Below are 12,123 nucleotides of genomic sequence, written 5' to 3'. Positions count from 1 at the left end.
CACTGTCTTGATGACTGTGGCTTTGTAGTAGAGTCTGAAGTCAGGCAGGTTGATTCCCCCAGTTCCATTCTTCTTTTTCAAGATTACTTTGGCTATTCGAGGTTTTTTGTATTTCCATACAAATTGTGAAATTCTTTGGTCTAGTTCTGTGAAAAATACCGTTGGTAGCTTGATAGGGATTGCATTGAATCTATAGATTGCTTTGGGTAGAATAGCCATTTTGACATTATTGATTCTTCCAATCCATTAACACGGTATGTTTCTCCATCTGTTTGTGTCCTCTTTGATTTCTTTCATCAGTGTTTTATAGTTTTCTATGTATAGGTCTTTTGTTTCTTTAGGTAGATATACTCCTAAGTATTTTATTCTTTTTGTTGCAATGGTGAATGGTATTGTTTCCTTAATTTCTCTTTCTGTTTTCGATTGTTAGTATATAGGAATGCAAGGGATTTCTGTGTGTTAATTTTATATCCTGCAACTTTACTATATTCATTGATTAGCTCTAGTAATTTTCGGTAGAGTCTTTAGGGTTTTCTATGTAGAGGATCATGTCATCTGCAAACAGTGAGAGTTTCACTTCTTCTTTTCCTATCTGGATTCCTTTTACTTCTTTTTCTGCTCTGATTGCTGTGGCCAAAACTTCCAACACTATGTTGAATAGTAGTGGTGAGGGTGGGCACCCTTGTCTTGTTCCTGATTTCAGGGGAAATGCTTTCAATTTTTCACCATTGAGGGTGATGCTTGCTGTGGGTTTGTCATATATAGCTTTTATTATGTTGAGGTATGTTCCTTCTATTCCTGCTTTTTGGAGAGTTTTAATCATAAATGAGTGTTGAATTTTGTCAAAGGCTTTCTCTGCATCTATTGAGATAATCATATGGTTTTTATCTTTCAATTTGTTAATGTGGTGTATTACATTGATTGATTTGCAGATATTAAAGAATCCTTGCATTCCTGGGATAAAGCCCACTTGGTCATGGTGTATGATTTTTTTAATATGTTGTTGGATTCTGTTTGCTAGAATTTTGTTAAGGATTTTTGCATCTATGTTCATCAGTGATATTGGCCTGTAGTTTTCTTTTTTTGTGGCATCTTTGTCTGGTTTTGGAATTAGGGTGATGGTGGCCTCATAGAATGAGTTTGGAAGCTTACCTTCATCTGCAATTTTCTGGAAGAGTTTGAGTAAGATAGGTGTTAGCTCTTCTCTGAATTTTTGGTAGAATTCAGCTGTGAAGCCATCTGGTCCTGGACTTTTGTTTGCTGGAAGATTTTTGATTACAGTTTTGATTTCCTTGCTTGTGATGGGTCTGTTAAGATCTTCTATTTCTTCCTGGTTCAGTTTTGGAAAGTTATACTTTTCTAAGAATTTGTCCATTTGATACCCACCATCTTATGTAGCGCGTTATTTTTGTCCTACCTTGTGTATTTTCTTCCATTTCTTTTTGGGGATTGATTGAGCTTTCATTTTCTTATCTCTTGCCCTCTATTTTGTAGTGGAATGTTTTAACCATAAACAAAAAGTAGACAACTTATATTAAATTCTCATACTCATCAACAGTGATAAGTATCTTATCAATTTGGTTTCATCTTATCACCTGCCCCCCTCCCACCCTAGACACACACACACACACACACACACACACACACTCACACTCACACACACTTTTTTTCTGGGGCATTTTAAAGCAAATTCCAGATAAAATAATATTTCACCATTCAATTCTCCCCTCTCCATATAACCACAGTTACAATACCTACAAAATTAATGAATTGATGAAATTCTTTAATGTAATCTAATACCAATCCTTCTTCAGATATCCTTATTTGTCTTAAAATTTTCTTTTCACATTTGGCTTGTTCACATCAAAATCCCAATAACATGGCACTTGGGTGATACATCTAATTCTCTTTCTGTATCTTCTCCTTTTCCCCTGACTTTTTTTCTTTTCATTCTGTGTATTTGTGGAAGAAACCAGGTCATTTGTCCTATAGAATTTTCCATTCTGGATTTGCCTGTTTGTGTTGTCAAGATGTCTTTTAATTTTTCTTGTAGACTGGTTAGATTTAGAGGATTGATTATTTTCAGGTTTTATTCTTTTAGCAAGAAATACTTCATAGGTGGTACCATATACTTCCTATTTGGGCATTTAGTAAACAGATATTTTCTAAATGATCCACTTCTAGTGATGTGCAGGTTAACCAGAGGATTCAGGTGGTGTGATTCTGCATTCTTCATCAGCCTTTATCTCAATCACTTTAGTGTTTATGGATTATTGTTTCCTAGAACACTTGCAAAGTGGTGATTTTCTAATTCTGTTATTCCTGCTGGATTTATTAGTTAGAAATCATCTATAAAAAACTCTATGTCATCAACAGTTTAGTCAATTTAAAGGATAGTTCATTCAGGAAGGGCAGAACAGACGCAGGATTCTTTCCTTTTATCGCTTTTTCAGAATAATGAAGCAGGTCCCTGACAACCTCTCAAAGGTGACCCAGGCAACCCCCTCAACCCCTCGACTTTTTTGGAATATCATTGCCATGCATGGATTTATGTATTGAAGACAGTCTTCTTTTAATGATCTAATTATTTCAATCTACCCGGCTTTGTGTTCTTTTTAAACTGCCCATCAAAGACATCTTAGTCTTTGATCACTTTCTTACTGGCAAAAAAAAAAAAAAAAAGACTTACACTCCAGACTTACACTCCAGCCTGGGCATAGCCACTTCCAAGGAGCTGTGGTTTCTTCGAGTAAGAGATGGAACACAGAGATAGCAGTTTGTATGCTAGGATGCTCTTTGCTGCTGCTGTGTCGTTGTTTCTAGGCCTTCTCAGTGAACGGAACTAGAAATATGTAGTTTTTAAAAAGGAAAAATAATCCATACCTTAATACTGATATTTCAAATTTAAGATTAAAGAGTTGTTTTTTACTTCTTTGACTTTATACTTGTATCTCTTTTCTGTTACACTGAAAATCTTGATTCCTTTGTTCTGAGATCTCTGTAAGTACTTGTTTTATCTTGAAGAATGTATGTATTTTGTATACATATAAACTGTAAATGACCAAGCATTAACTATGATTACTGAGTGCGAGTCAAGGTTTTTTACAATTTGTTTTTGTTTTGAAGATGTGTCCTATTGGGAATATACACCAAAATACTGTGTTCAGAGTCACTTGAAATAATCCTTTGGGTGATATGAAACCAACTTGGTTTATAGTTAAATTCATTTATTCCTATTTACTTTCAATTTTTAGAAATTTCTTGTGAGTTTTTCTAATTTAACTTTCACTCTAGTTTTGTAAGACATTAGCATAGTTGCAAAGTGAAAACTGTAAGAGGAGAGATTGATATATTCAGCAAAGACTAGCATCTCTCTCCATTCTCATACCTGTTTCTTCTTTCCTCTGTCATTCACCATTGCTGTAGCAAATCACCACCAGCGTAGCAGCTTGAAACAACACAGACTGATTGTCTTCCAGGTCTTTGGGTCGGTCGTAAGTCTGACGTGGATCATACTGAACTGCAGTCAGGGAGCCCTTGTGGCTGTGTTCCTTCCTGGAGGCTCTAGGGGGAACCCCTTTCCTTGCCTTTTCTGGCTTCTAGAGACTGCCTGCCTTCTTTGGCTTCCTCCTTGCTTCTTCGAAGTCAGCAACACTGTATCTCTTTGACTCTTCTTTTGCCCTCAAGTCTTTCTGAACATAACAGGTAAAGGTTCTCTGCTTTTAAGGACTCCTGTAATTAGATTGGGCCCACCCTGACAATCTCTGTATCTCAGGGTTCTGACCCCCTAATCACATCCTCCAAAGCCCCCCTTGTCATGTAAAGTAGTTTATTCACAGGTTTAGGAATTAGGACTTGGACCTCTTTGGGGTGCTATAATTCTGCCTATGCTTCCCCCTAAGGTAACCAGCTTTTCCAGTTTTTAAATTTTATGTTTTCACTGTTTATTATTGAAAATATGAGAAAATATTTGTCTGCTACCTCCTTTCCTCAGAAGGTAACATAATATAAACCTTTGGAAGCTTGGTTTTTTTCCCGCTTTCACAACAGCATATCCTGGAGTTCTGTACACACCATAGCAGTGTATTGAGAAATGCCTTCATTCCTTTAGAGACACATGGGACTTCATTGTGTCCCATAGCTATTTGACCAGTCCCTGCCAATGACTGTTTGTATTTTTTCCAGTCTTTGGTATTTAAAATAATCCCGCAATGAAAAGCTTTGTGTATACATCATTTTCACCTCTGTTTCTTCTTGTTTAAATGGCTTCACTTTTTACATTTAGATCTTTGAGCTCTTTGGTATATGTCCCAGTGTACAGATTGAGAAATGGGTCCAAATTTATCTTTTTCACCCATAAAATTTGACTTGCATATCTTATTTAACAAAGTCTAAAATCATTATGTCTATCCTTTTCACTGAACAATATACAGAACTTGGGATGACTGCTCAAAGTACCTCCCTTCCCTCTTATATTATGTAGTATCACTTTTTTTAACCAAATTAAGCATTACTGTATTATTTTATGCAAACAATATTTATTTATATTTATCCACATTAGCCACTTCATTTCTTCTCCCATCTCAGAGCTTCCTCCTAGGGTCATTTTTGTTCTCTCTAAGGCAGATACCTTTTCTGAGCATCCATTGAAGTAAATGCTGTTTTTGTTTATCTGAAAAAAAAATCTTTTTTCATCGTCTTTTAAAACCTTTTTTTAGCTAAGAATACGATTCTGGGTTCTCCTTCAGCTGTAGACATTATCCCACTGTTTTCTGACTTCTTTTGTTGCTCTTGAGAAATTATCATTCCTTTGTATTTCATCTCCCTTTCCTCTATGACTGTTTCAGATCTTCTCATTGTTTTTGTTGTCCTGGGGTTTCAGGACTGCAAATCTGCGTTTGCATTTCTCTTTTTTTTACCTTGTTGGGGATTGTAGACTCTCTGAATATGAAGATTCCATCCTTCTATTTTTCCTTTCAGAATTTGATTCAACATTTGGGGCTTCTCACTTTCTTCTTCATGTCTCTTAGTTTCTTATTGTGTAGTTCATCTTTGTCTCTCAGAGATGCATTCTGAATGTGTCTTCACCTCCATTTTCTCTTCACTGATTCTTTAACCATGTCTTTGATCTGTCATTGAGTTTTTAGTTTCTACTACATTTTATAATTTCTAAAGTCATTCTGGGTTCTTTCAAACATGCCTAATATTTTTATAGTACTTTGTTCCTGACTCATTTTTAAAAATGCTCATTCTTATTCCTTTAAGCATTTTAAGCAGGTTTGTTTTATATTCTCTGTCCACTAATTCCAGAGAAGCCTGGAGTGTTGCAGTCCATGGGGTCGCAAAGAGTCGGACATGACCGAGTGACTGAATTGAACTAAATTCCAGTATATATAGGATTTTCAATGGGTCTAATTCTGTTGTTTATTGTTTTTGCCAAGTCATGCTGGCAGCAAGCCTGTAAGTCTGTCCTTGTATGTTTTACAATTTTGGATCATACATCATATTCAGCTGGGCTCCCCCTGGAGCAGTAATACTGGAATATATGCTCTGAACTTGCATCTCTTCAGCGAGGGTTTGCATTTGCTTCTACCACATGGTCCAGGAGAACTGAAGTTAGATTCTTGGCTTAGAATTTCTCAGGCCACACAGGTAGTTAAAAGTTACCCTCTAAACTCATCATGTGAGTGTGGCCTGAAATTACACACTTTTAGGAAGACTTTTTCTTCTATCTCAACCTCACATCGAGACTGACAGATTATTTGTCTCCTTTTGCCAGTGGACAGTTTGGGGGGTGGAAGGCTTCACCCTTTTTCTTAATATGTAACTTTTTGAAGGTTTGACTTTATGTGAAAGGTTTCAGTTGAGATAATCTACCAACAGTGTTTCTCATCTTTTATACATTATTTTTAGGCTTTTCATAGCAAGGGGACCTGGGAGGGCATCTCGAAGTGAAAGTGGTAGTCATTCAGTCATGTCCAACTCTTTGCGACCCCATGGACTGCAGCTCACCAGGCTTCTCTGTCCGTAAACTCTCCAGGCAAGAATACTGGAATGGATTGCCATTCCCTTCTCCAGGGGATCTTCCCGACCCAGGGGTCGAACTGGGGTCTCCTGCATTGCAGGTGAACTCTTTACCATCTGAGCCACCAGGAAAGTATTTTCAGGAACAAAACTATGTGTTCTTTTAAAATACTAATATTCAGGAGAAAAAAGAGAAAAGAGCTTGTGAAAGAATCTAAGGGAGAAGAAATGAGGTGGCTGCTTGGGCTCCCTGCCTGGGGCTGATGGGCCCACCTATTTATATCCTGTGAATCAGCCACTGGAGAGGCTACCGCTGGACACCTCATGGAAAATGGCAGCACGATCAGGATGCTTTTGTCTTGAAGTTTCCCCTGATCTCCCTGCCATCTGCAGTGTCCTGCTTTTCCTCCAGCTTAGACTTTCTACCTCCTCTCATGTTGCGCATCACACAAAGTTAACTCAAGAACCATTGTATTTTAGAGTCTCCTGTCCCTTATCTCTGTAATGTACCATAGGGACCATTTCACAGAAACTGTCAGCAGCGGTTCTATGAGGAGGTGCCCAGGAGTTAGGAAGGGATGGTTCCCCTGAGTCAAGCCTGTGTCCCACGTGGAACTGGGTTCTAACCCCCTTAGAATCCACTGGTGTTGTTGAACTTGGAGAATTAGTCCATACTCTCTCTGAGCCCAGTCCTATATTGAAGAGGCCTGTCAATCTCACTTCTTTAGGTAATGAGTTCTGTAGGCCCATTACTTACTATTTGAAGCACTTTTTATTTTATTTTTGAAACTTACCCAAGGTTTAAAACATGGATAAGGGTGGAAATATATATGTATGAAATTATCCTTGTTAGTGGAGGGCAGCAAAGGCAGAGAGCTATAAAAATTGGGGGCATGGGTTTAGAGTATAATTTTCTGCTTGATATTGACATGGAGCACTATCTAAGGATCCTAACAAAATAAAAACTATGCCTTGAAGACATCTTAAACCTGAAAAGAGTTGGGATTTCTCTTACCAAAGCTGTCCTTACTCCTAACTTTATTTCATGAATGGCGTCTCTTGACAGTGGCAAGATACCAGCTTAAATAGAATCTCCTTATCCCATCCCACCCTCAGTTTGCTTGCTGTTTTGGTTTACAATGTCTTAGAGAAACAATTAGCTAATTAATTAAGACCTAATTAATTGAGTTAATTAACACAAATGAATCATGATGCCCATAATGGTTAGATGTATTTGTTTTAGAAAGTAAGTGGTAGTGAATTAAGACAGACAAAATAAGCAAAATAATACATTTACAGTTAATTAATTTTATTAAATTAATAAAAAATACATATATGGTTAATTAAAAATTTCATGTCCTTTTTTACGTTTTTAGTAATCCTTCACCAGTAAATGATATTCGCTGGGCTTTTAACAGTATTTGTGTCCCTGTTCTAGTGCTCTCCAGGTATCAGCACATTTAACTCTTAGACCAGGCCTATGAGATAAGAACTGTTATCTCCCATTTTCCCACTGAAGAGGCTGAGTGCAGAGAAGTTAAATGAAGGTCACAAAGCTAGTAGGTAACAGAAATGGCTCAGAACAGCTAGTCTGGCCCCAAAGTCCCTGCTGAGCAGAAACTGGCTCACCTGGCAAGTAAAGCCTCTGACAGTTGTTTCAGCTCCCACCACCATTCTCGCTGATGGTTTTAAATTTCATTCTTTGAAACTTATTCTCAGCAGATAGGGTGGTACAGAAGCCAGTTCGCAGTTGTCTTTATTGGTTCACATGGACCCTGGGTAGGCCTGGGAATTGCACATCCTTTGTGGTGTCAACTTGCCGACCTCGTCTCTGTTTCAGTTTCTGTTCCAGCAGCTGGGAATGTTGGTGTCCTTTGTGAAGAGCCACATCAGACCTTACATGGATGAGATAGTCACGCTCATGAGAGTGAGTAGAAATTAATGCTTTGGCCTGTTCCTTGGGGTTTGGGTCCGGGAGCGTCTGGAAGCAGGTTTGGATGATGTGGATATGTCTTTTATGGGTCGTCATAGAGCTGTTACAACCTGAGGATGGAAAGTGGAGCATGGCATCCCAGCGGATCGTGAAGGGGTGGGGGGGCCATGGCTACAGGCTCCCAGGTACAAGAGTTTAAGGTGTGAAGTCTGAGGAGAAATCCTGAAGTAATTGTTCTGCCAGAAATAGACTTGAGTTCCTTGCCTCACACACAGCAGAGCAATTTCACTTTAATATCACAGCAGTGCTTCACTATTCCCACAAAAGCCCTCTTCCTTACTGCCTATAAAACCATGGCCTTAAGAGAGGACTGGAGATTGAGCCTACCTTGGGCCATTAAATACGATGGACTCTTGTCAGACTCTGAGGAGGAAGGTGATGCTTTCCCCTGCTGCCCTCTCCAGCCTGACTGCCGCCTTCTGACTGCAGTCACCTCTGAGAGGGGGCTCACATCCCAGATGCTGTGATGTGCCTTAAGCAGGCACACAGGACACCTCATTGACAGTAGTATCGTTTTTCTGTTTTGAAGTGGGGGAGGCTGCTTCCTACTGTTCTTTATAATTTCAGTGTCTCTGTTGGGGAGGTTGCTTTGCAGAGATGGCTGTGTCCTAAAAAAATTGGAAGACACTTCTTCTAGTAATTTTTCTTCTTCTACACCAGCCTTTTGTAGTCAGCTTGAAGGAGGCAGCAGGACTAAAATCAAAATGACTGGCTTCAAAAATGGAGCTTCCCCAAGAATGAGTCCTCGGAACTAAATAACTCCTATATGTATAAATAAGTGAGAGCAACAGGAAGTTGAAGAGCCTGTCGGATGGAGTTAGGGAAGTGGGGAGTGGCACAGGAGGAATCAGTGTGCTCTTGGGTCAAAGCTGAAGTAATCTGTGACTTGCTTCCCAAAAAAGACTTATGGCCAAAGCATAGGGGTTTGGGGCAGGGAGCCTTACATCTGCCAAATGCAGCTTTCACTCCCTTCAGGACAGAAAACGTGCAACAGGGCTCTTGCCTTGGCTATCGATCCAGGGTGCTTTAATAAGCTCCCTGCAGCCCGGGGAGAGCTAGGGCTTTGTGAACAATGATCCAGCCGACATCCCTGGGGAGGCTGCCTGGCTTCTTTGGGGTAGGGGAAACCCCTTGTGAGGAGCCCCAGTAGTCCTCCAGTGGAGAGCAGTAGTAGTAGTAGTGTGTGCGTGCTCAGTCATGCTGGACACTTTGTGAGCCCAAGGACTGCAGCCTGCCAGGCTCCTCTGTCTGTGGGATTTCCCAGGCAAAAATACTGGAGTGGGTTACCATTTCCTTCTCCATGGGATCTTCCCAACCCAGTGATTGAACCCGCACCTCTTGCATTGGCAGGCCCACTGAGCCACTTAGACTTCTTTTAAAGCCTTTCACCCAAGGAGTTGTCTTTTGTTGTTGTTGTTGTTGACTTCTACTCTGATTTAAATGGAAGCCCAACAGGCTTCCCTGGTAGCTCAGTGGTGAAGAATCCACCTGCCAAGCAGGAGACTAAGGTTCAATCCCTGGGTCAAGAAGATCCCCTGAAGAAGGAAATGGCAGCCCACTCCAGTATTATTGCCTGGGAAATCCCATGGACAGAGGAACCTGACGGGCTACAGTCCATAGGGTCACAAAAAGAGTCAGACATGACTTAGCAAAACCAAGAGTACTAATATGCATATGTTGCCATCATTAAGTCTCCTGCTCTAGAGGTTTTTAAATAAGGCACTAGGCAACTATCTTTCTGAATTGATTTGAAGTGATAGTTTTCCCTGGAGTGAGAGATTAGACCAATTTGCTTTGTAGTACTAAGACAGGATCTGGAGCCAGTTGGCCAGGTTTCATTTTAGTAACTTATGTGGGATATAATTGGATGAATGTAGAAAAATACTCTTTGTGGCACTCTCTTGGCCTGAAAATGGTTTGGGACTGATGTTAGATGCTGTTGAGCGAAGTCTATATCCAGAAAGAGCAGGAAATCTTACAAATGGTAGAGTCGCCCTCTGGCAGAGCCCAGGGGGTACCCAGAGCAGAACCACCCTAGACAACTAGTGAGCTCCTAGAGCACTGCAGAGCTGGTGGTCCTTTCATTCTGTAAATGGGTTTGGGTAGCTGGAATATGCCAGGCGTTATGCTGGATTCATGGAGACAGAGATGGATCAGCAGGTTTCATGCCCTTAACTAGCCTACAGTTGAATAGAGGGAGGATGGCAAAAAAATAATTAAATATTGCAGGTGATAGAAAGAGGAGAGCAGAGGGACCCACAATGGATGATGGAAGGAGACAGGAAAAGCTTCTGAGTAGAAATGAGACTTGAGCCAGGTCTGGAAAGACAGATGGGGCTTAGCTGAACAAGAGGTGGGATCTAAGCAGAGAGCAGCATGAGCGAAGCACAGAAGATGAAAGTAGCCTGGTGCTTTCAGGGAGATGCAGATTAGTTGTTTACTGTGATGTGGGGTACAGGAGGACCTGGGGAGCGGAGGACAGGGAAGGGGTTCCGTGAGGCAGACCATGCTCACTGCCTTTCTGCTTCTTTTTAGCTGTCTCAGTTCCTTGGTTCCTATTTAAACAGAAGGGCCCCTGACTTTGCTCCTCTGTCTTCCCCCTTCTTAGGAATTCTGGGTCATGAATACCTCCATCCAGAGCACAATCATTCTCCTCATTGAGCAGATTGTAGTAGCCCTCGGGGGTGAATTTAAGCTCTACCTGCCCCAGCTGATTCCACACATGCTTCGCGTCTTCATGCATGACAATAGCTCAGGCCGCATTGTCTCCATCAAGGTACGTATCCCGGGGCATCCTCTAGAGAGTTTTCCAGAGTCCGTCAGAGTCCCCAGTTGGTCATCTAAGAGACGAGACCCTGTTCTGAGTGACCTGGTGGTGCTCAGCCTAAAAGACTGAGTCTAGGGAATACTCCAGTACCTGAAGTGTGCGGTGTGCAGCTTATACAATGTTTCTGATCCTCTCTTGATTATCTTTATGTTTTGTCTCCTTTAATGGGATAATCTTGGTAAATGTTTATGGCAGAGCAGTTTTCTCTATTATCCAGGCACTGATCCCTTACAATTGAAGTAAGCTCAGAGAAAGCAAAGTAACATATAGCAAAACAATATGAGGGGAGACTGTGCTACCAAGAGAATGTAATTCCTTGATATTACATTTAATGGGTATAATTAAAGTCTGTTTGGAGTCCCTCCAAAATTTGGAATTACCCTACCACTGCCACCCTTCGTGGACTTGTTCCCTGACTGTACTTGTTCATCGTCATGCCTCTGCTCCTTTTTGTAGTTGCTGGCTGCAATCCAGCTGTTTGGTGCCAACCTGGACGACTATCTGCATTTGTTGCTGCCCCCGATCGTGAAGTTATTTGATGCCCCCGAAGCCCCGTTGCCTTCTCGAAAGTGAGCACCTGCCCTCTGGGACTAACAGTCATCAAGCTAATTAACTGTTAAAATGTCTTGTTGAAAATGTCCTTTTCCTAAGTCCCCGGGCCATCTTTCTTTTTTGTTGTCATTTTAAGTTAGTCCAGAAATGTACTGCCATTAGTTAGTCCAGAAGTGTACCAGGCTTATGGAAATCTCAACTGTCCCCATCCCACTTCAGAGTGTTGGCTCTGTGCACCCAAAATAACGTCAGAAGACGTTCCTTCCCATTAGGTGCCGATTGTTAGGGTAGCCCTCAATTGTTTCTCTTACTCTGGGCTGTGTGTCAGCAGATACTGTATCTCAGCGGTTGTTGTAGGGCTGCGCTAGAGACTGTGGACCGTCTGACGGAGTCTCTGGATTTCACGGACTATGCCTCTCGGATCATTCATCCGATTGTGCGCACACTGGACCAGAGCCCAGAACTCCGTTCCACAGCCATGGACACATTGTCTTCACTCGTCTTTCAGCTGGGAAAGAAGGTGAGGCGGGAGTTCTCGACACACGTGCCCTTCTGCTTTAGCGAACTCCTCTGCTTGTCAATCTGTAGGCCTCAACCACTGGCAGAGAGAGGGGAATCATTTATGCCCTTTTCCCCTTCATTCAGCAAGTGTTTATTGAGCCACCTCTGTGGGCTGAGTGCTGTTCTGGAGACGATGCAGTGAACAGAATGATGTCCCACAGAGCTC

General features: G+C 41.2%; 1 protein-coding gene across 1 annotated transcript in view; it reads left to right on the top strand.

Annotated features, from left to right (window-relative positions):
• Positions 1 to 12,123, top strand: part of MTOR (mechanistic target of rapamycin kinase) — a 146,451-nt gene that overhangs the window by 49,990 nt on the left and 84,338 nt on the right. The window contains exons 20-23 of the mRNA XM_043485946.1: positions 7,865 to 7,951; positions 10,626 to 10,793; positions 11,301 to 11,413; positions 11,754 to 11,916. Coding sequence (XP_043341881.1) covers positions 7,865 to 7,951; positions 10,626 to 10,793; positions 11,301 to 11,413; positions 11,754 to 11,916 — 531 coding nt within the window. The remainder of the gene's footprint in view (positions 1 to 7,864; positions 7,952 to 10,625; positions 10,794 to 11,300; positions 11,414 to 11,753; positions 11,917 to 12,123) is intronic.

Source organism: Cervus canadensis, chromosome 13, assembly GCF_019320065.1.
Source record: "Cervus canadensis isolate Bull #8, Minnesota chromosome 13, ASM1932006v1, whole genome shotgun sequence".
Lineage (NCBI taxonomy): Eukaryota > Metazoa > Chordata > Mammalia > Artiodactyla > Cervidae > Cervus > Cervus canadensis.
The sequence above is the reverse complement of the archived record's forward strand: the minus strand, read 5'-3'. Positions and strand labels throughout refer to the sequence as shown.